This window comes from Taurulus bubalis (assembly GCF_910589615.1).
Source record: "Taurulus bubalis genome assembly, chromosome: 6".
NCBI classification, from domain to species: domain Eukaryota; kingdom Metazoa; phylum Chordata; class Actinopteri; order Perciformes; family Cottidae; genus Taurulus; species Taurulus bubalis.
Genome location: NC_136594.1, coordinates 5,610,847 through 5,634,197, shown reverse-complemented (window position 1 = coordinate 5,634,197; position 23,351 = coordinate 5,610,847). Strand labels below are relative to the sequence as shown.

The 23,351-nt window shown below is 43.2% G+C and overlaps 1 protein-coding gene across 1 annotated transcript; it reads left to right on the top strand.

The window, feature by feature from the left end:
- Positions 1 to 9,113: 9,113 nt before the first annotated feature.
- Positions 9,114 to 22,097, top strand: gaa2 (alpha glucosidase 2; the record flags this gene model as incomplete). Its single annotated transcript, XM_079220098.1, has 20 exons — positions 9,114 to 9,206; positions 9,684 to 10,247; positions 11,798 to 11,943; positions 12,066 to 12,231; positions 13,001 to 13,097; positions 13,405 to 13,524; positions 13,769 to 13,887; positions 13,969 to 14,100; positions 14,190 to 14,300; positions 14,386 to 14,499; positions 14,578 to 14,662; positions 14,762 to 14,879; positions 15,010 to 15,143; positions 16,375 to 16,526; positions 16,614 to 16,762; positions 17,222 to 17,363; positions 17,530 to 17,628; positions 19,336 to 19,500; positions 19,851 to 19,997; positions 20,752 to 22,097. 20 exons carry the CDS (start codon positions 9,114 to 9,116, stop codon positions 20,812 to 20,814), a joined length of 2,916 nt encoding a protein of 971 aa, XP_079076224.1. The 3' UTR covers positions 20,815 to 22,097.
- Between the last annotated feature and the right edge of the window lie 1,254 nt (positions 22,098 to 23,351).

Here is a 23,351-nt window from a genome sequence, read left to right as displayed (position 1 = left end):
CGTTTGCCGACTCTTGATTATATATTTTTTCCACCTCCTGCCAGGTCGTTTGTTTGAGAGATGGGCTCCGAAAACCCAGAGGACTTTGGACCCGCTGTGATCCTCGCGGAGGAGGAACCGCAAGAAATCGGAGGTCTGATCAACTCTGACGGAGAAGAAGTGGATTTCTCAGATCTCAGTGAGTTTGTGTTGTCACTCTGTATGTTAATGACGTTGACAATATATTAGAAACACCTTCTAATATAATATAATATAATATAATGTAAAGTGCTCGAAATTGATTCGGTGCGTCGACGTCTGAAGGCGCAGAGTTCAAGTGAGGTGATATTCACTGTGGGGCGTATTTATTTGCATTGCAAATCATCATGCAGGTGTTTCCATATTTATTTTGAACCACTTGTAATGTCTGAATTCAATTATTTGTAAATATGATTAGTTAGGGACTTTCACACTTCAAAGATGTATGGCTGCATTAGTAATGAACTGAATGCAGCAGTCTAAGTTCTGCAAAAGGAGCATATAAACAAGGTACAGTTCTATCTAAGATGGTAAAAACACATATGGCATGATCATTTTACCTCAGAGGGAGCGCTGCTGCTCTCTGCTGTTGAGGAACTGTAAGTGCAGTGTTAATTTAAGTTTATCAAAATATAAGACGTTGTCCAGATAAACATCCATCTACAATACATGTTGTTTCGACTTCTTCCTCTTTACAGTATGCTACTTTGGTGATGATCTTCACAATAACAGTATTTAAAAAGCTTTTATTTTGAAGCAGCAAAATCTGAAAACGTTGGGTTTTCTTCAGCAGTAACTTACCAAGACTCAGACGGCAGGTCCCCGCTGTGCTCCATCCTCGGTTGTCCTCCTCTCTTCCCTTTGCGCTCGCTAAAGGACGAGACCTAAGTTTGATAAATTGTCGGCTTTGTGCCCACGTGCTGTCCAAACTTCACTGAGACGTTCACTCGGGAGGGGAAGACTGAGCGATTGTTATATAAAACTGCAAATCATAGCTTGTTTTATGAAAAAGAAAAACTGAAACTGCTGTATTTGGATGTATAGAACACCATAAGTAATAAACAAGTGAAATATATGGTTTGGTACATGAACAAATTAAAATGTCACAGATGCAAATGTGCACCAATGCAAATTTTGGAGACCTCGTCTGAATTTTCTCTGTACTAAACGCTCTCTAACTTTGTTCTGCTTCACTTTATCAAAGTCAACCTTTGCAGAGAGAATGTTCAAATATTGTGTTATGATTTGGGAGAAGTTTAGACCTTACAGCTGCATCATTCCACATAAATAATGCTCTTAACCAGTAACATATATACTGATATTTACACATCTGAACAAAATCTCACATGTGTATAGCCTTTTATCATAACCAAAATTATTCAAATAGCCCTAGTGGTTGCAGAGATACACCCTTTTTAGTTTGGGTATGCAATTTTCGAGGAAAGGTTCTAAAAATAGGTTTGTTTTTAAAAGGAAAGCTAGCAAGATCGGAAAAAATACTTTCATTGTAAGAACTTTAACCAAGGCCTTAGATTAGGATGCAAATGCATGAAGGTACCTGAATGCACCACGTCCGACAGCTATGATCCCACTATTTCTCTCCCAATAGCGACTCTTGATACCATAATCTGAGTATTTGCCTTTATTACACAACAACTGATAAAAGTTGATAAAATAGCCACTTCAGGCTGAATGTTTTATTGCGCAACAACAAATCGTCGCCATACTGACCTACAGGATGTCTGAACACTGTTGTTTCTGCGGAGGGGAAAACAGTTTTGGAGATGTTTCCTAAATACGATGCTTTCCTCGTCTGTCTGTTCACACAGGAGAGAGCGCCGCCGCCGTCCCCGCGGAAACCCCCTCCAAGACGTCTGATCAGAGCGAGAATGAAAAGCCGCCGACTCTTCTCCACACCTGCTCCGTCTGCGGGAAAGACTTCCCTTACGCCTCCAAACTGCAGCGCCACTTACGCACTCACTCGGGGGAGAGGCCCTTCCCCTGCTCCATGTGCGAGAAGAGGTTTCCCGAGAAGGGGCTGCTCATGATCCACGAGAGGGTCCACACGGGCGAAAAGCCGTACCCGTGCACCTTCTGCGACAAGCGCTTCGCCAGCCAGGGCGAGCTGCGGCTGCACCGGCGGACGCACACCGGGGAGCGGCCGTACCACTGCTCCATCTGCCTGAAGAGCTTCTCCCGACACTGGCACCTGAAGACGCACTTGGAGGCGATGCACTCCGAGGTGGTCGCGGGCTTCACGAGGAAGAAGTTCCCGTGTTCGGACTGCGATAAAAGCTGCAACTCGGCGGCGGAGCTGAGGGACCACCAGAGGACGCACACCGGGGAGCGGCCCTACCAGTGCTCCTTCTGCGACAAGCGCTTCGCCCTGTCGGGGACGCTGGTGAGACACGAGCGCCTCCACACCGGCATCACGCCGTACCACTGCGCCGACTGCGGCAAGACGTTCGCCCAGCAGTGGACGCTGACGACGCACATGCGGACTCACAGGGGGGAAAAACCGTACAGCTGCACGCAGTGCGAGAAGTCGTTCGTGGCTCCGGGGGAGCTCCGCCGGCACACCAGGATCCACACGGGGGAGAAGCCGTACACGTGCAAGGACTGCGGGCGCCACTTCTCCCTGGCGGGGACTCTCCGGAACCACAAGCGCTCGTGCACGCAGAACAAGAACGGACCGGTGCCGGACGCCGTCTCGGAGCCGGTTCGAGCCGCAGCAGCTGGTGAATCGACGCAGGTCGTGGTCGACAACGTCAGCTCTGAGGTAGAGGCGACAACACGGAAACCTCACAGTAGAATCTTGTGCTGTTTTTTTTTTTTTACTTTGATTGAGACGTTCAATGTTTATTCTTCTGCGTGTATACATGCCCACATTTACATACACAAGGTTCTTACGGTCATGGAAAACCTGGAAAAGTTCAAGGAATTTTAAAATGTTTATTCCCAGGCCTGGAAAAGTCCTTAAAAAAATGTTAAATCCCAAAAGGTTTGGAAAAACTGTGACGTTCATTTACGCCGAGTTTGAAATAATAAATATGCTTTTAAAAGAAAAACGCTCAAAGTATAAGCAGGCATACATACAGGCATCTATATACATGTTTATTCTGTTAATGAAACTATTGTCTCTCATTCATTTGTGTCATTTAAGGTTTACTGTATTTCACAAAATGTTTGGTCATGGAAATTTGGTTTAAACTCATGGAAATCCATTGGTCAGAATGTGTATGAACCCTGCATACAACCTCTCAACGCCATTGTTTCCATTTGTTCTTATTCAACTGTTTACAGGTGTCGGTCAGTAAGAGTTTGCCCGGTGAGGTCGAGTCCCGTTCCTCAGAGGGTCTCGACTCCGACAAAGCCGCTCGGTGTGAAAACAACCCGCAAGAAGCAGAAGACCGACCGGAGGACGTCGTCTCCAGCCCACACATGAATGTAATAGTGAAAGAGGAGGAAGAAGAGGAACCGTTGTGCGGTACGTGAACAACGGGGTTCCAGATATCCCTTCTCATGCACGATGAGGGCCGCGAATGCCTTCGCTGACGATGTATTGATCGCTTCCTTTGTGTCGTGTAGAAGAAGCTCCTGACCAGGCGTCTGGCAGTGAGGACTGCACCATGCAGGAGGAAGCGGAGGAGCAGCGGCAGGAAAGCAACGCAGACATTAGGATAACGGTGAAGGAGGAAGAGGATGAACTCATAAACAGTAAGGAAACAACGTTACAGGCATTAGTTGGGACCTCGTTCCACTGAAGGATTAAAACACGTTTTTCCTCGCTGATCTCCGGCTCGCTTTTTACCCGATTCATGTCTGCAGAGACGTCATGTAAGGTTCCTGTCCTCACTGAAACCCTCGAACAGGAACATGCTCACCACAAAGTTAAAAGCAGCAGGAAGCCGTCTTCTTTCTGAAAGGGCACGGATAACCGTTTAAAGAAATCTGGTTTTAGAAAAGCTCTGTGTGTGTGTATGTATATATATATATATATGTGTATATATATGTGTGTGTGTGTGTGTGTGTGTGTGTGTGTATAGGTATTTATTTACCTAAAGATTACAGGAGCAGGCTTCTCATTTTTTTTTTTCCCAGCTGAAATGTCAACTGTCATTGTCAGAGTTCATAAACTGTAGTTTAATTATGAATGAGTGAAACATTTAATTCTTGTTTTTCCGTCCGGTTTAAAACTTTTTCTTTTTAAATATATACTGCGTTTATCTCACAAAAAGGTGGTTTCTTAGAGAGAGAAAAAAAACATGACTCAAACACTTTTTTTGATATTTGAAATGATAAAAAGTGGACTGTGTCTTTTTCAGTTCACTCCGACTGAGTCTTTGCTGTCTCTGACTGGCTGGTTTGAAAATGAGAACCCTGCACTTGTGGTTAGTGGAGATTTTGTGTTTCTTGCCTTTTTTTATTTTTTTCATTCAACAAGCCTGCTCCTTCTATCCTTTTTAAATATACTGTTTATTCATCGCAAGTAATACCACTATCGCAATATTCAAGATTATCTCCGTAGATACCTGTCCACAGTGGAATGAGTCCGGTTGTACTTGCTAAACACAAAGTCACATGGTTTTCTCTCTTTGGCTGGACGATAATGCTGATACAGCACAAAATTGAGCGACAGATTATTTGCTTGTATCTCATATTTGTTTTGTTAATCTCGCCTCGTGTTGGTTTCCTCAGTGATCGGTGTCTTTTAAAGGAACACTTCACCCACAAAACCTTTCGTATATACTGTATATCAGTTGTTCATCCCGTGTTGCCTTGAATTCTTGAAGATTCAGAGCATTAATATAGCATCAGCAAACATCTGAGAATTAAGTCCCCCCCCCCACCTCTGTGCTTCACCTTGCTTTGTTGATATAGCCTGTCTGGCCACGCCTGCTTTTAGTGCACGTGAGCTATTGGCTCAGCTGATACCGCCGTCCCAACACCCTCCGGTTCCCCCTCGGGTAAACACTGTTTGCTTTGTCAGCACTTTTTCCATAGTTTGCACTGTTAGCACCGATGGCTGCGAGCCGTCGGCATGTTGAGAGCCGTCGAGAGGCAATCGAAAGTCTCCCAATCAGCCAAACAATAGCAAAACAAGCGCTTCCAAACTCCCACACGACTCAGGTACCAGTATGATCCAGGTCTCGTGTATTCACTCGTTTGATCGGTCATTTTGTGGGTGGAGTATCCCTTTAACAAGCTAAAAGGTTTATATGAGTGTGTGGGGGGTTGTTTGTCTTCAGGGTCGCTAAATGGCCTGTTTCCACTTGTCGTCCTTGTTCCCACAGTGTCTGGAGAGGATCCCGATGGCGTCTCTGACAGCGATAAAGACAGTCCTCCAGCCTCCCCGGGGCAGGACCCGGGAGACGGCAGTCTGACAAAAAGCTCGTACTGCTGCGGGCTCTGCGGAAGAGACTGCCACAAGATGTCCGCCCTTCAGATCCACATGCGAATCCACTCGGGAGAGAAACCCTACCAGTGCTCTCTGTGCGGCAAGCAGTTCACGCAGAAAGGTCAGCTCAAAGGTCACCAGAAGGTGCACACGGGGGAGAAGCCGTTCTCCTGCCCGGACTGCGGGAAGAGCTTCGCCCACTCGGGGGCCATGAACAGACACCGGCTCACGCACACGGGCGAGAGGCCCTACCACTGCTCCGTGTGCGAGAGGAGCTTCAACCAGTCCGGCCGCTTGCGGGAGCACGAGAAGATCCACTTCGGGGAGAAGTTTGACTGTCCCGAGTGCGAAAAGAGCTTCACGCGAGCGTCGAGCCTCAAGAACCACTTCAGGCTTCACACGGGCGAGAGGCCGTACGGCTGCGACGTCTGCGGCCGGGGCTTCAGCCGATCGCAGAGCCTGCGGCTCCACAAGCGGAAACACGAGCGGCTGCTCCCCGGGGAGGAGTCGGCGTCCGGCGCGAGGAGCGACGATTTATCCCAAAGTGACGATAACTCCCCGATTAATATGTGCATAGCGGACAAAAATTACTAAAGATGTATTTATATGAACAGTAGGGAACAGTAGCCGTATATACAGTATATGTGTATATATATATACAGTGTGTGTGTGTGTGTGTGTGTGTGTGTGTGTGTGTGTGTGTGTGTGTGTGTGTGTGTGTGTGTGTGTGTGTGTGTGTGTGTAAAGATTTTAGGCAGTAAAACGTGAGCTGAAAGATAAGGGACTACCTCTGTGAATAGGCCGTCATTAAAACTCAACAAAAGAAGTATTGAAGCAAAAATATTTAACTCCCAGAAATTAATAAACCAATATGTGTCAAATAATGTTCAGCAACTAACAACACAGTTTCACACAAAATGACCAAACGAATATATAATCTTGGAAAATGTTCAGACGATACATTTTAGAAGTCATATTTGCTCTCTTTTCTCACTCAGAATGTACACATTTCAAGTATTTATTGTAGCACAAATGGCTCATTTAAGGTCCGTGATTTCACATTTTTCCATGCAGTATTTGTCCTTCAACACTGGTTGTGTATGTGGAAATTGGTTCAAGAGTAAATATATTATTGTATCAAATGTTACGATGGCCGATGAGCAGTCGAGGAATCAGTTGAAACTGGAATTCATTCTTTGTGTCTGAGCTACTGAAATGTCCGAAATGCTTTAGCCAGTAATGAAGCAACAGGATTATGATACTCATCAGGGTTTTTATTTTTATTTTTTAATGTCCAAGACCATTTTTGCCTTAGTGGTGATACATCTTTTATCTCTGTTTATGGCATTCACAACCAAATCATGAATGAGGTTCACCTGGTTTGAACAACTCTTAAAAGGCCGACAACTATTGTGAATAAAAGGATCTTCCCAAAAAGGCTGTGATAGAAAAGTGCTGCGTCCGTCTGATTGTATGGGACATGTCATACTGTTCAATAAATATTAAAAAAAATACTTAAGACTGGTGCAAAATATATGTACACAAATTAATATTTGTTTTCAGAGTATGCAGTGGAGCATTTAAAACGTCGAGGAGAAAGCAACTGGGGGGGAAAACCACTGGGGTAATTTACAGGGACACAACGATTCTCTCCCGGCAAAGGGAATGTCGCAGGTGGTCTGAGAATGTGTGTGGGCTGGTGTTTGTTAGAGGTCAAAAGGAACGAAAAAGATCAAGTTGATTTGGGGAGTGCGTTTGAATATTATGTAATGAAAGAGAAATACAGGGATCATACACCGATTTACACGGATGGGGCTAAGAAATCTGAGACACCAGTAGCGGGATATGGGATGGCAAATAAAGGAATCATAGATATGCAAATTAGTATCAGTAAAGCAGAGGCCAAGTAAAAAAAAATCAAAGAAAAAGGTGGGAAAGAGAGAAGAAAGGGAGGGTAGTTGGAACAGGAGAAAGGAAACGGTGTTGTTAAGGTTGGGCCATTGTGCGCTAAACAAAACACTGAAAATGATGAAGAAACACCAGACAAGGGTTAGGGTTTTATTTTATTAGATATGATGGAAATGCAGGGATATGGTACAAGGGTGCTTCTCAGAGACTCAAATTGTATATAGGTTTAGAGTGTAAAACATGGACGATACAATATAGGTTCATGTTTATTTTAATAGGTTAATTTAAACCCTTAAATGTATATTGTATTTATTCATGTATTAATTTACTTGTATTATTATTTATTTATTATTATAATTATGGGAGAAGTATTGAGGCTGCACTCCGGACCAGACGGTGGCGGTAATGCACCAATTAGCTGGATGACAGCCGCCGTAAAACCAGAAGAAGCAGAAAACGAAGCTTCTAACCGGAAGTTTCCTAGATTCCGAGGTACATTGAACGTGACATGAAGATAAACAGACGTACACTATGCAGACGTTTGAGGTTAACGACTTTACGGATTATTTAGCTAACGATACGTTTATTTAAAGGACAAATCTGCTCCGCATGCTGTGTTCTTTGTGTCTGTAAGCCTGACATGGTATCTAGGTAAGCGGTGTTGATGTTCGCGCCATTGTTAGCTCACGTTAGCTCGTGTTAGCTAAAGTTACTCTGTTGTTAAAAGTTACCTGACGCTAAAAACGTTGCTCCAATAACGTAGCGTCAACGGCTACCTCTCGGGCGACTAGTTATTGTTTCCCCATAACTCTAATGTCTTGTCAGCCAACAGTACATTTAATTAAGCGGTCAAACGTTTCCATGGTGAACTTTGACATTTACATGTTCTGTCCTTTGCAGAATCTAAAGTTAAAGTTATCTTACGTTACGTAGCATGAGATATCACGTTACGTACGTAACGTTTTGCTCTAAAGTATCGCTGCAACAAATAATATATGTGCTCACGTGTAAAATTAGGGTAATATTATCCAGTTATGATGATTAAAACTCTTTGGACTTAACCCGCGGTGTTATGACACATCGATGGTAGCTTTATTTTCACCTTCATGTGTCCTTAAAGTGTTTTTACTGTCATGACCCGAAATAAATGCTCTTCTTTAATCCCAGAGTTTACTTTATATCTGTGGTAGAAGAAGTGTTCATAACTTTTACTGAAGTACAACATTTAATACTTTCGTGTACAATATGTTGCAAGTAAAAGTCCTGCAATCAAAAATAGTATTTGCATTAAACTTTACTTGAAGTACAAGTGTTAAACTATTCACTCTGTCGAATGGCCCATAATATGTATTATATTACTGAATTATAACTATCAATGCACTAATTACGTATTATATATACTGCCAGGTGGCTTGTGATTTCCACCAAGGGATCAATAAAGTTGTATCTTAATCCAGAGTCCGTCATGACCCATTTGTTTATAATATTTTGTATTTTTAATCTGAATCTGCAAAGTAAGTTATGTAATTAAGAAAAGTACCACAAAATTGTACTGAAGTACATACTTAAATAAATGTACTACTGGTAAGTTACATTCCACCATTGCATTATCGTCCCTATTCCTCTGTTTATAGGGTTAAAAATAAACCATCAAAATCAACTGTCAAATCAAATGTTTCTCCTCCCACCAGCTCCAAATATCAGGAAGTGAGATTTTCCTTGAACTGAACTTTCCCTCTTTCTCTCTCTCATGTGTTCAGTCGCTCAGTTTGACCAACACTCTCTCAGGATGGTGTCATACAAGCGGCTGAACCACGAAGATGTTCAGTTTTCCGACGCAGCTTTGTCAGAAAAGCCTTGTCCTGCGCAGGAAGAAGTTATTGTGAGTTCATATGTTTATATTTACCTCCTGCAGTCACTTTTTAAAGTCTCTTCCTGTGAATTTAAATCATAATGTGCAGAATATTCACGCTCTTTCTTAAAATGCTGCAAATTAATTGGGATATTTTAGAATCTTGATGTGTTAATCTCATTATTTGTTGTCGATTGCATTCATTTGATTAGTATTTATTCTCTCAAGAGCTGAAATGATTAGTAATGTTTTACTTTCACCTTCTCACTTGTGAGGATTTGTTGCTTTACACCAAACGACTAGTCGATTAATCAAGACAATAATCAGCTCTTAAGTTGTTCTAAAATATCTTTGTGTCACCTATTTTTTCCTGTTTCTAGTCTATAACACATGTTATTGCTGCCTGTCTAATCCTCTTCTCCGTCACAGTATAAAGCGACTGGTCTGGGTCCTCGTGGTCGTTTCTCTGAATGCGTTCCTCATATGATTCCCTTGTTGTGTTTCAAGCTGCCGGATCCAGAGGAAGCCTCCTTGCTTCCACGAAGGCCACCATGCTCCATCACCACGGGCCTCCTGGTGGTCGGCACCCTGCTGCTGCTCCTCTGTGGAGGCTGGCTGCTGGGCACCATGTTCTGGCTGCACCGTCCGTCCAACAATCGGCCGCACCAGCCCCCGTCGCCGGCCCCCGCGCAAGCGCCAGACTCTCCGGCGGTGACGGCACTGAACGACACCGCGGCCGCTTCCCGCCGCTCGGCCTGCGCTCTGATCCCCGAGGCGTGGAGGTTCGACTGCTACCCCGAGAGAGCCGTGGTGGTGACCCGAGAGTTGTGCGAGGCGAGGAGCTGTTGCTTCGTCCCCGCGTCCTCTCCCTCCAGCCCGTCGGGGAGAAACGACATCCCTTGGTGTTTCTACCCTCGGGATTTCCCTTCCTACTCGCTGGAGTCGATGAACGACACCGCGCTGGGACAGAAAGGGACGCTGGTCAGGGAGGTGAAGACCTACTACCCAGCAGATGTCCTCACTCTGGAGGTGGAGATACGTCACGAGACGGACACGCGGCTTCGCGTGAGGGTGAGTGAGGCGCTCGCACGAGCGTTCAGTCAGTTTCTGTTCATGATCAAGAGCTTTGCTTTTTATATCTGTGGGGAGGACTTGTAGCATTATCAATGATCTAGCATGAATTGAAGGTTCATGTAATCATACTGATCATTTATAAAACAATTCTCATCAAAGGCGTATTAGAATATTTTGTATAATAAGCCAGTTTTTCATGCACAAAAGCTCCAATACCATCGTGAAGAACTGCTGACCCTGCAGCTGCTTAGCTTTGCTTAAAGTCATGAGAATGTGCTTCCTGGGCAATTTTTTTAAAAAGTTAAAGCTGCACTAAATCAATGTTTTTATATTGATTTCATTCATGAATCAATATAAACACACCTAATTACCAAAGGTCACTCTTAAACCCACAAGCATGTATCAGCTGACTCTGCACTTCCCCTTTGCTCTGTGACATTGAGCATGGAGCATTGAGCAGTAATATTTTAAAGGAGCTGGTAGGAACCAAAACTGATCCCAAACCAGACTGACTATTAATATTGTGAAGACTTAAATTCATCGGGTGGCCAGAAACAGAATTTCTCATTTATGGGAACGTGGCTCTGTGTCTGCAGGACATTTAATAGGATATTGTTTGTCCACAATATACCAAGTGTGTATGATTTTTCAGTGGCCAAAAGGAAAATACAAATGCAGTTTTAAAAGTATTGAAACATTTTACTTTATTTATTTAAGGAATACATTTGGATCTATACATTAACAATACATTTTTTTCATTTTAACGACAGTGCCCTTTTTTTATTTAACGGTCCAGTATGTAGGTCTGTTTGCAGAATGGTATATATTATATATTATAAAATCGTAATATTTACATGTTTTGGTGTCCTCTATTTTGCGCCGCCATTTTTCTACAGAAGCCCAGAATGGACAAACCAAACGCCTTTTGATCGGCGCCTGTTTCACAACAACACATTCCCATGTCATAGTATGAAAAGCACTGGTGACATAAACAATGGCTCTGGTGTATTCAGGTGTCAGAACCTCAACCGCCTCTAACTTTGAATATTTACAGCAGCACTTTTCCCACTTTGATGTAAAGGACCGACGTCTACTCAGCCAGAATGAGTGAAAACACCCGTCAGTGTTCATCATGGGTGTGCAGGGCTTTTACAGATGTTACATGCAGTAGCATTATTGATGCGTATCATGTGCGTCAGAAAGCTACGTGATGTTCCTCTCCATAAATAATTGAACTGAGGTAGAGAACTTAGCCCAGAGACCCGGGTTCGAGTCCGGCCTGCGGCCCTTTGCTGGATGTCATGCATGTCTACACTCTTTCCATTCCTCAGCTACACTGTAGCATAATGGGAGGAGCCTAAAATGTATATATTGTCGTGTGCAATTGAATGCAAAAACTCATTACCACCATGAAAAGAAATTGAAGAGAAATCTTATCAAATTTGTAAGCCACTACGATCTATGCATAAACTGTTGGTTATTATAGTTTTCCTTTACCACTTTGTATATATTGAGAACAGACTTTTCCCTCGTGTCTCCTCCTCTAGATTACCGACCCCTCCAGTTCGAGGTTCGAGGTTCCGATCTCTGTCCCCGCCGCCACCGAGAAGGCGGAAAGTCCAGACTACATCGTGGAGCTCTCGAAGAGTCCGTTCGGTCTCATCGTGAAGAGGCGCTCCACGGGAGTCGTGCTGTGAGTCTGACTGGAAAAGGCTTCGGTCGCACTTGTGCTGTTGACTAGAAACTCTCTCAAAGCACATTCAGTTGTGAAAATATAACATAATCCTGCTTCTCCTTTCAACGGTTTCCTGTCAGTCTCAACACCACAGTGGCTCCTCTCTTCTACGCCGATCAGTTCCTCCAGATGTCCACCTCCCTGCAGAGCCAGTTCATTTACGGCCTGGGTGAGCACCGCTCCACCTTCCTGCATGACCTGCACTGGAACACGCTCACCATGTGGGCCAGAGATGTGCCTCCTACGGTATGGAAATTCACGTTTTTAAAAAAAAAATTTTGTCATTGTTTTGCGCATAACTTAAGGAAAAGTGCAGGTGTTGCTAATAATATTAGTGTCGAAACACTTTTCTTTATTTATCTGTTAAAATTATTTAAATTACACTTAAAATGTGAGTTATTATCATTTATTTAGTTTGTAAAAAGAAGGTTTTCTGTTTTTATTTAATTTGAAATGTACAGCACTTTGAGCTACATAGTCTGTATGAAATGTGCTTTACGAATAATACTAATATTAATAATGATTATGTCCCAATACATAGCATACTATGTAAAAAAACAAGTTGTGTAAAAACTTTTTTTACGTAAAATGCAGTATGCCAGAAATACCAGGATGTTCTAATCTACTACATCCGGATGCATTTTGCAGCATAAAAAGCCGGCTGGCTTTTCTGTCTCTTCTGACCCACAATCCTTTGCGCTGCAGATATATGAGCAACAGTGTCAGAGTTCAAGGGGCCATGTTATGAAGTATAAGTCCTAATTTAATGCATACTGCATGCAGCAGTACTTCATTAGGGCAGCTGCAAGTAAAGTTGCTGGCTCACCTAAATATCTTTCTGAGACACTAAATGGAACCGAGCCGTCGTTAATTATTTCATTTACACCTGTGTGTTTCAAAATGCGTTATTTTCAGGACTTTTGCTGCTGAGGATTGTGGCTTGATTGAATGTGCAGTTCCCCCGTTGGTCAAATAAGGTCATGCAGTAATAATTGTGTCCGTCTCCACCGTGTAGGAGCAGACCAACCTGTACGGGGCTCATCCGTTCTACCTGGCGATGGAGGACGGAGGCAACGCACACGGCTTCTTCCTGCTGAACAGCAACGCGATGGGTCAGTCCGCTGGTCGCCCCGACGCTTCCTCTTCAGGCTTCACTACGTGCAACAATGCACATTACCGGCTGATTCTTACTGTGTCGCAACAGCTCGTATTAAGACATTAAGCAACCTTATGGAAACAGAAAGTCATCAGAAGATGTTTGTTCTTGTTCTATTTCCATAGACTCATCATACATTAGATTATTAGACTCCTTATACCCCCATGTGCTTTCTTTCTTTCTTTCTTTGCTCTCTAGCTTCATAGTGATGCCCTCGCTGTCCTAATTGTAGCTGACTCAACAGTTTTTTTCTGTTTCCTCAGACGTGGTCCTCCAGCCCGCCCCGGCCCTCACCTGGCGCACCATTGGTGGAATCCTGGACTTTTACGTTTTCCTCGGTCCTGATCCCGCGTCCGTGATTGCACAGTATGTGGAAGTCATCGGTGAGTAGGAGTCCGCTGGGACGTGGGAGTGTTGCGCAGTAGCTGCATGACCTTTAGCATATTGAATGTGCATGTCCTGCTGCATGCACTTCGCTGTTTGCTTAAAGTCCGATTTATTGTCTCTTTCATGGGAATGATTAACTTTTTGTTGACGTTGTTTTTGCTTTTGTGTTCAGAGATAAAAAAAACAAAGATGTGCGTTAAGTATGGATGTGAACTCTCCTCCTTACTCACCTTTTCATAGGCTACCCCTCCATGCCCATCTACTGGGCTTTAGGCTACCATCTCTGTCGCTGGGGTTATGACACCAGCAATTCCACCTGGGAGGTTGTCAAGAGCTTGAGGAATTACGGCATACCCCAGGTACGGTTGAGCCAGCAGACCGTTTTGTTTGTTTGCGTGTCCGTATTAAAAATAAACCCTGGTGTGCTGCTTTGTTCACAGGACGTCCAGTGGAACGACATCGACTACATGGACCAATTCCTGGACTTCACTTTAGACCCGACGAAGTTCGGCACGCTGCCGGCTCTGGTCAAGGACCTGCACGCTCACGACCAGCGCTACGTCATGATCCTGGTACACGGCAGTTTGTGTTTGCTTTTTTTAACGTGTGTGTGCGTCTGATTCTGAGCGCCCGTGTGACGGTTGTGTCTCGGACCCCGCAGGACCCGGGGATCAGCAGCGTGCAGCCAGAGGGCTCCTACTGGCCGTACGACGAAGGGCTGAGGAGAGACGTTTTTATTAAAGATGCCGAAGGAAAACCCCTCATTGGGAAGGTGAGGCCCCGGAATGGTGTCCGACACGCCCCTCTGTTCTGTCAAAAAGGAAAGCTTGTGCGTTACTCTCCATCTCCTCCTCCAGGTGTGGCCCGGGCTGACGGCATATCCTGATTTCTCTAATGATGTGACACACGACTGGTGGTACGATAACCTGCAGAGGTTCCACGACAAGGTGCCGTTTGATGGCTTGTGGATCGTAAGTAAAGGAAGAAGTGACTCTCTCCACTTCCGGCGACATCGTCTCTCCCTAAACCTCCGTCCCGTTTGTTTTCAGGACATGAACGAGCCGTCGAATTTCCTGGACGGGTCCACCAACGGATGTCCGTCCAACAGTCTTGAACACCCTCCTTATACACCCGGTGGGAGACCTCGAGCACGAATCTCACAACGAACCCGACACGGTCACCTGCGATCGTCAAAATGTTGAATTGTGTCGTTCTCCTTTTTTTTGTTTTTAGGTATACTCGGAGGTTTGCTGAGAGCTAAGACTGTGTGCGCCTCTGCACAGCAGAAGCAGTCCATTCACTACAACATGCACAGCCTCTATGGACTTATGGAGGCGAAGGCGTCTGCGAGGTCGAGACCGATGACACACGTAGACGCACAACGACAAAAATAGAACGCTGAACGTCTTTTTTTTATTTTTTTTAATTTTTTTTTATTGCATTGGTCCTTTCCTTAAATGTTCTGCTTGTTCTGTGTGCAGCGCTCTGAAGCGGATCCTGGCTAAGAGGCCCTTTGTCATCTCTCGCTCCACCTTCCCCAGTCAGGGGATGTACTCTGGGCACTGGCTGGGAGACAACCACAGCCGGTGGAAGGACCTGTACACTTCCATAGCAGGTGACACGCGTTTCACATTTTACGGCTGTAAAAAACGAAATAAATATTTGAATGCTGTGCAGTTTTTTTTCTTTTTTTTAATGTCTATTCGTTCTGTTTAAACCTGGTATTTCTTCATGTTTACAGATAAAAAAAGTAGGCTACACTAATATTATTGGTATTCTACATTAAGTAGATTGAAGATGGAATTAGATTCCAGTTGATTTCCGACTCGTGTGATTCAAACATTTCTAATAACTCCAGAGCGTCTTAATGTCTTCTGATGAAGCTCCTTTAGACCGAAAGCTCAAATAGACTGTACACTTTGTAGATCTAAGTGAGCGGATATTACTTTTATCAAAGTCCAAAGGTCAAAATGGATTGAAAAAAGATGGATGGAATTATTTCCAAAAACCACAACATGTTTTTAACTAACGAAATACTCTGCTATAATTCATATCCGTTGGCGTTTGATCTTTCAAAAAACATTTTCGCTGCAGTCAGGAAACAGTTTTGCTCTCCGCTGCACACAGGGAGGCAAAGGCCTGCTGCATTAACGGGGCAGTCTAGCTTATTATTAACTAATTATTACATTTATGTCAACAAAATAACAAAACAATCTTTGTATTGTTTATTAATTTATCAGTCACATTTGCTGTTTGGTTCGGTCTTTATTTCCAGCGACAGCAGGCAGCTATTATCTGTATAAATGCTCTGATAAATGTTCTGTATGCTCACTGCTTACCAATGCCAGACAGACAGAGTTAGCAACTACCTGGTGAGGAAAGCAGAAACTAAAGCTAAAGAACCACCAGATATATTCATAGAAGTTGGTGAACAAAAGCATTCCTCCAAATGAACTTCATGTTGCTCCGCCTCTCTCTGGGAGTGGAAACATGTTTGCAATAGTGACCAAAACGAAGCAGCTTTAAGTGATGACCATAGCATTGCCATGTTGTTATAAAAATACAAACTACTATATATTTATAGTATTTTACAACACTTAAATTGTTGTATAACTTCTAATTAGAAGGTTGTGCGATTGTAAAGATGTTTCACTGCACACCCTACGCTGTACTTATTCTATAAAGAGGATGAAGGGCAACACCCGCACAATGTTTTAGATTTAGATTTCCTACATCTGTGTCCAAAATTCTCCCTTTTTAATGTTTTGATAAAGCTTCTCCATCATTTTAGTGTCTGTCTTTCTCAATGTTTCCCCCCCCCCCTCCTCCTCTCTTGTCTCCTTCAGGTATCTTGACCTTTAACCTCCTCGGCATCCCGCTGGTGGGAGCCGACATCTGCGGCTTCAGCGAGGAGCCGCAGGAGGAACTCTGTGTCCGCTGGACGCAGCTGGGAGCTTTCTATCCCTTCACGCGCAACCACAACTCCATCGGCATGCAGGTCAGATCCTAATGCCGCTGCTCCAAAGTCAGGAGCCAAGTCTGTCCTTCGGGCCTTCATTTATTTGTTCATTATTTATATTTGCAGTCTCAAGACCCGACGGCGTTCAGCCCTCTGGCGCGTACCGCCATGAAGCAGGCGCTGCTGCTGCGCTACTCCCTCTTCCCCGTCCTCTACACCCTCTTCCATCACGCGCATGCACACGGACACACCGTCGCACGGCCCTTAATGTTTGAGTAAGTATTCCATTTTTGTATTTTCAGGGTTTGCACGGTCATTGAAAACCTGGAAGAGTTAATGGGATTTGAAAATGGTTATTTCCAGGCCTGGAAAAGTCATGTAAATGTGTTCATGACGTTCATTTAAGCTGAGTTTGAAATAATTAATATGCTTTTAAAAGAAAGAGGCTCAAAATATAAGCAGGCATACATACAGGCGTCTATATAAATGTTTATTCTTTTAATCAAACTATTGTCTCATTCATTTGTGTCATTTAAGGTTTACTGTATGCTTTTGGAATTCTCATTGTTAGTTTAAATACTACATTTTCTCACTTTTTCATGTTTACGCCCAGATTTCACAAAATATTTGGTTTAAAGTCCTGGAAAGTCATTGGTCAGAATGTGTGTGTGAACCCTGTATTTTGTCTGGGAGGAGGGTTGCCTGACTGTAAGTGTCCTGTCTGCACTCCGAAGGTTCCCAAAAGATGTTCGCACATATGGGATTGACAAACAGTTCTTGTGGGGGAAGAGTTTATTGGTGACACCAGTGTTGGATCCGGGCGTGGACTATGTGGACGGGTACTTCCCAGAGGGTCTGTGGTATGACTTCTACACGGTGAGCGCTCCTCTCGACATTCAGCCCAGTACGCAAATTCACAAAAGGATTTTTTGCAGCCTCTAAACCTGCACAAATAAGACCAATAAAAATAGTAACTGTGCACCTTTCAGAGAATCCACAGTGTTGCATGAGTCAGGAACAAAATGGATGCTCTACTTTCCAGGGCGACTCTCTGCTCAGTAAGGGTGAAGACCTTCGGCTCCATGCACCTCTAGATAAGATCAACCTGCATCTGCGCGAGGGCTCGATTTCACCAACACAGGTAACTAGAGCTGTTGGGTCAAGTTACAGCGTTGTTGTTAGTTTCTGAATGATTAAAACAAATTCTCCTCGCCCTTAAAGCCCCGTTACACTGGACCGATTTAGACAAAGTTCCTCTTCTTTTGAGGTTTCGATGCATAGAAGCGAGAGCACAATGGGAGAAGCTTGTTTTTCAGAACGTGAGCCGGGATGATTTGAGTTGATCTCTGCTTGCATCAGTTTTTCTCATATTTACATGGTGGCTTGGTGATTCATCACCAGAGGTCGGCAGATTATCTACCTGGCATACGTTGTAGTGTTGGTTTCATGAGCTGAAGTTTTGCATCAGAAACTGCTGCTGCCTGTACGATGTTCCTTCAGTTTCACAAACACTTAAAATGCCATGGACATGAATAATATCAGATGTACTCATCCAACATCTAATAAGCGTTTTAATTGGGACCATTTCTAGACGGTAGCTTTGGGTGAACCGGCCCTTTAAGCTAAGCCTGAGAACCCTTCATTTGAGGGATGACAGGATCAGATCTTACAATCAGAAGTGTGTAACGTCACAGTCGTCTCTCTCTCTCTCTCTCTGTGTGTGTGTGTGTGTGTGTGTGTGTGTGTGTGTCTCTGTGTGTGTGTGTGTGTCTCTGTGTGTGTGTGTGTGTCTCTGTGTGTGTGTGTGTGTGTGTGTGTGTGTGTCTCTGTGTGTGTGTGCCTGTGTCTCTCTCTCTCTCTGTGTGTCTCTTTGTGTGTGTGTGTGTGTGTCTCTCTGTGTGTGTCTCTCTCTCTCTGTGTGTGTGTGTGTGTGTGTGTGTGTGTGTCTCTCTGTGTGTCTCTCTCTGTGTGTGTGTGTGTCTCTCTGTGTGTCTCTCTCTCTCTCTGTGTGTGTGTGTGTGTGTGTGTGTGTGTGTGTGTGTGTGTGTGTGTGTGTGTCTGTGTGTGTGTGCCTGTGTCTCTCTCTCTGTGTGTCTCTTTGTGTGTGTGTGTGTGTCTCTCTGTGTGTGTCTCTCTCTCTGTGTGTGTGTGTGTGTGTGTGTGTGTGTGTGTGTGTGTGTGTGTGTGTGTGTGTGTCTCTCTGTGTGTCTCTCTCTCTGTGTGTGTGTGTCTCTCTGTGTGTCTCTCTCTCTCTCTCTGTGTGTGTGTGTGTGTGTGTGTGTGTGTGTGTATGGGTCTCTCTCTTTCTGTGTGTGTGTCTCTGTGTCTCTCTCTCTCTCTCTGTGTGTGTGTGTGTGTGTGTGTGTGTGTGTGTGGGTCTCTCTCTCTCTGTGTGTGTCTCTCTGTGTGTGTGTGTGTGTGTCTCTCTCTCTCTCTCTCTCTCTCTCTGTGTGTGTGTGTCTCTCTCTCTCTCTCTGTGTGTGTGTGTGTGTGTGTGTGTGTGTGTGTGTGTGTGTGTGTGTGTGTGTGTGTGTCTCTCTCTGTGTGTGTGTGTGTGTGTGTGTGTGTGTGTGTGTGTGTGTGTGTGTGTGTGTGTGTGTGTGTGTGTGTGTGGGTCTCTCTCTCTCTGTGTCTCTGTGTGTGTGTGTGTGTGTGTGTGTGTGTGTGTGTCTCTGTGTGTGTGTGTCTCTCTCTTTCTGTGTGTGTGTGTGTGTGTCTCTCTGTGTGTGTGTGTGTGTGTGTGTGTGTCTCTCTCTGTGTGTGTGTGTGTGTCTCTCTCTGTGTGTGTGTGTGTGTGTGTGTGTGTGTGTGTGTGTGTGTGTGTGTGTGTGTGTGTGTGTGTTTACAGGCGCCCAACCTGACGCTGTGGGTGAGCAGCGGTCAGCCTCTCCATCTGGTCTCTGCTCTGTCCGACGACGGCTCAGCCAGTGGAGATCTGTTCTGGGACGACGGGGAGAGCATCGACGCCTACGAGAGCGACCTGTACGCCTACATCGTCTTCCACGTCGCTCAGGTGCTCGCACCGAAGTGGTTTGATTCTGTGTGTGTGTGTGTGTCGATGAAGAGAAGCTTACTTAAGCACATTTGAGCGCTTTCTCTGGTCTCTCTGCTTTTAGCTCTGATTTGGTTTCCACCTACTCCTGAAGGAAATATCTCTTTCTCTATTGTTGTTTCTGAGAGCTGTGCAAGTGAACCAGAAAAGTGAAGTTGTGGGGGCGTAAAACCGAAACAACACTCAGAGGCGCTAAAACGCCGAGGGGAATAATTATCTGTGGGTTGATCAGCATGAGCCAAAATATAATAATAATAATCTTTAATGTCGCGTTTTTTAACCCGCCGCCGCTCCCTATGCTTACTTCGTAGAACGTGATGACATCACAGGTGCTCCATAGCAACGTGGAGGCCACGTACATCACCGTGGAGACGGCCTCCTTCTACGGGGTGAAGCAGAAGCCGAGCAGAGTGCTGGTGAACTCCCAGGATGCAACGTTCACCTACAGAGCCAACCAGGTGAGCTCAGGGCGGGGAAGTCACTTGGATTTAGCCTCTAAAATAAAGTCAATTTTATTAATTCAGCCCAATATCACAAATCCTAATTCTCCTTCAGAGGCTTTATAATCTGTACAGGACACCCTCAGCCCTCAGAACTACATGATAAAAGTATATTAAAGACGATCAGGGTAATAAACGTTCATGAAGAACTGATCTGAGAGTTTTTCAAACAGACAGATTTCCGCCCTCAGCGGTCGTCGTTTAGCTGTAACATTATTTCTTTCATCTTTTTAATGCGTCTATTAAATATTAATATCCTTTACTGAAGTATAAGTAGCGATACCAGACTGTAAAAACACTCCGTTACAAGTTAGAAGCCCAGCATTAAATATGTTAATGTTGAATGAACAGTCCAGTAAATTGTAAAGTACTCGTTATGCAGAATGCTCCATGTCAGTGCTTTAAAATATAACATTATTTGATTAATTTATTCATTTTATAACCTACTTTGTTTTGTAAAATGGCAATCTGAAAAGTTATAGCTGTGAAATAAATGTAGAGGAGTAAAAAAGTGCAATATTACTGAAATATAGTGAAGTAGAAGTATATTAAAGAGTAAAATGGTGAAAACTACAAGTAAAGTAAATACTTAAATGCAGGCCTTTGGGGAAAGTTGAGTACAGCGTGACTTATAGTCCTCTTCTTCAGTACATGAGTCGTGTAGCAGTTAGATGAGTGTTTTATTTGCTCTTCATGCGTTTTCTCTCTGCAGGTGTTGACCGTTGCAGATCTCGGTCTCAACCTCAGTCGGAACTTCACCATCAGCTGGATGTGACGACGGATGTTTCTATCTGCTGTTGAAGGAACACGCCAGGGAGCCAACAATACCCGAGGTTTACGTGCTCATTTCTCACATTTGCTTTTGGGTGAACCGTCAGGGACTTCGCCGACGATTCCCAACTGTTGCAAACAAACGCCCTCGAATTAAAGCCGAGTCAGCACTTTTAACTCGGTCATGGTTGGGTTTCGCGTCTCATGTACAGAAACGAAACAAAAGACTGTCTTACTTTTGGAGTGAAGTCAAAGTTCGTCTTCATCATGAAGACATGAAACTACAATACACAGAAGTCTGGCGACTGCTTTAAATATCTTTATGGAAAATGTAATTTAATGCTTGATAACTTATCTCTGAACTGTCATCGGATTTCAACAAAAAGCTTCTTTTTTTTTTTTATAGCGTATTTTATTTCAGTTCAGAATCAAATCTGAACTTTTTTTTTAATTAAATTTTTTAATTCTCATCAGCAGAAATGTTTTGTGCAATAAGTGAAATAGAGGACGATCTACAAGCGTGAGTCCAGACACAGTTCATGATGTAATGAGTTGTATGTGCTTTAATGCTATTTCCAGCGTATGTTTGCACTAATTAGTCCTGCAGTGTTGTAAAAGCAGGTGCAGGTGCCTCATGAGTCCTGTTCGTGAGCGTAAGACTCCTTTTGTTCAGCGTTACCTTGTAAACTGACCGCTATGCACAGGGATTACTTTAGTGTTCAGCTACAGTAACGCTCGGCCAGCCACATGCACATCATTTTACTGTGAATTCTGTGGTTTCCTTTGACGGCAGAATGCACCTGAAACCTGAAGCAAAATACATTTATTCTGCTTAAATTTGACCGTGAAGCTGTGAAAATCTGATTTTTAATTTGTATTATTACTATTCTGACCGTCGATGCATGTGAACTAAAAACAATCTTAAAACAGTATTTTCTCATTTATTCTTGTGTTTTTTTTGTAATTGCTTGAATTTAATTTTGGAACTTTCTTATAATTAAATTCAAGCAATTCAAAAAAAAAATAAAACACAAGAATAAATGAGAAAATACTGTTTTAAATTTTTTATTCGTATTATAATTATTCTGACCGTCATGCATGTAAAAAAAAAAAAGAAACAAATGTAAAACAGTATTTTCTCATTTATTCTTGTGTTTTTTTTGTTTTTGTTTTTTTTGTAATTGCTTGAATTTAATTTTGGAGCTTTCTTATAATTAAATTCAAGCAATTACGAAAAGAAAAAAAAAACAAGAATAAATGAGAAAATACTGCCTTCAATTTTGTATTCGTATTATAATTATTCTGACCGTCGGTGCATGTGAACCCCAAAAAAATTTAAAACAGTATTTTCTCATTTTTTCTTGTTTTTTTTTTTGTTTTTTTTTTGTAATTGCTTGAATTTAATTATAAGAACAATATGAAAACTTCTTGAGTTTGTTGGATTTTTTTTCTCTTGTATTTTATGACGACCATCTTTTGAGGGCAACAATAGATCAAGAAAAGAAAAAAGCTGATTTAATTTGAATACATTTTATTTATATTTCATCTTGCCAGCATTTGAATGAGAACCTTGAGGTGCTGGAGCACGTGTGCCACTAGAGGGCGCACTTCCTCAATGCTGTGGTGATGATGGTTGCACACTACAAAATACTGGATGTCACTTTTTGTTTCATTTTTGTTTACATTTTGTTCAGGTTTGAACCCAAAAAGTCGGAGCTTCAAACAAAACAAAATGTCCTTCCTGTCTCCGCTGATGAAATCATCCTTGAACGACGTCTTTCGGTCCAAAGTATTTAGTGACCAAGAAGAGGTCAAAGTACACGCAGTTTTACTGTAATGATAAAATATGGGCGTCTTCATCTTTTTAATACTTATTGTTCTCGAGTAATTTATAACCGTTGCAGGCTGAGAAACCGCAAGATATGAAGTTAATGTTTACCTTATTTATCTATAGTTATCAAGGTTAAAATCCTCGTCTGCGTTGGCTCAGATACAAAGACACACATTAATTTATTTATGTTGTCTTCACAGCATCATTAATTCTAACGATACTTATTTTAACGGATTCTTCTTTATCAGTGTTTCTCTGTAGTCAGCCTTTCTCTGTGTGTTTTTAGTCTCCACCATTTAACACCCAGCAGCTCTGTTCTGCAGATAGAAGAACTCAGGATGTCTGTTATGAAGATACATGGGTCATCTGGGGACTGAGCTAAATCAGTCTCTTTAAAAAAAAAAGAAAAAAAAAAAGAAAAAAAAAAAGAAAATGCTCATAATTAAGGTCTAGAATGTGCTGGGAGAAGATGATGATGATGTCATGGCGCCAAACAAGTATTTGATTGTCCCCCCCCCCCCAAACAAAACGCACACACACACATCAGCGACAGAAAGTGAATGTGTGTGTGTGTGTGTGTGTGTGTGTGTGTGTGTGAGTGTGAGAATCATCCACCACTGATATAGACGTGTTTTTATTGGCTCTGTGCAAACGTTCACAGGCTAACTGTTTCCAGATGGTTGTTGGAGGGCACATATATCATTCTGCAG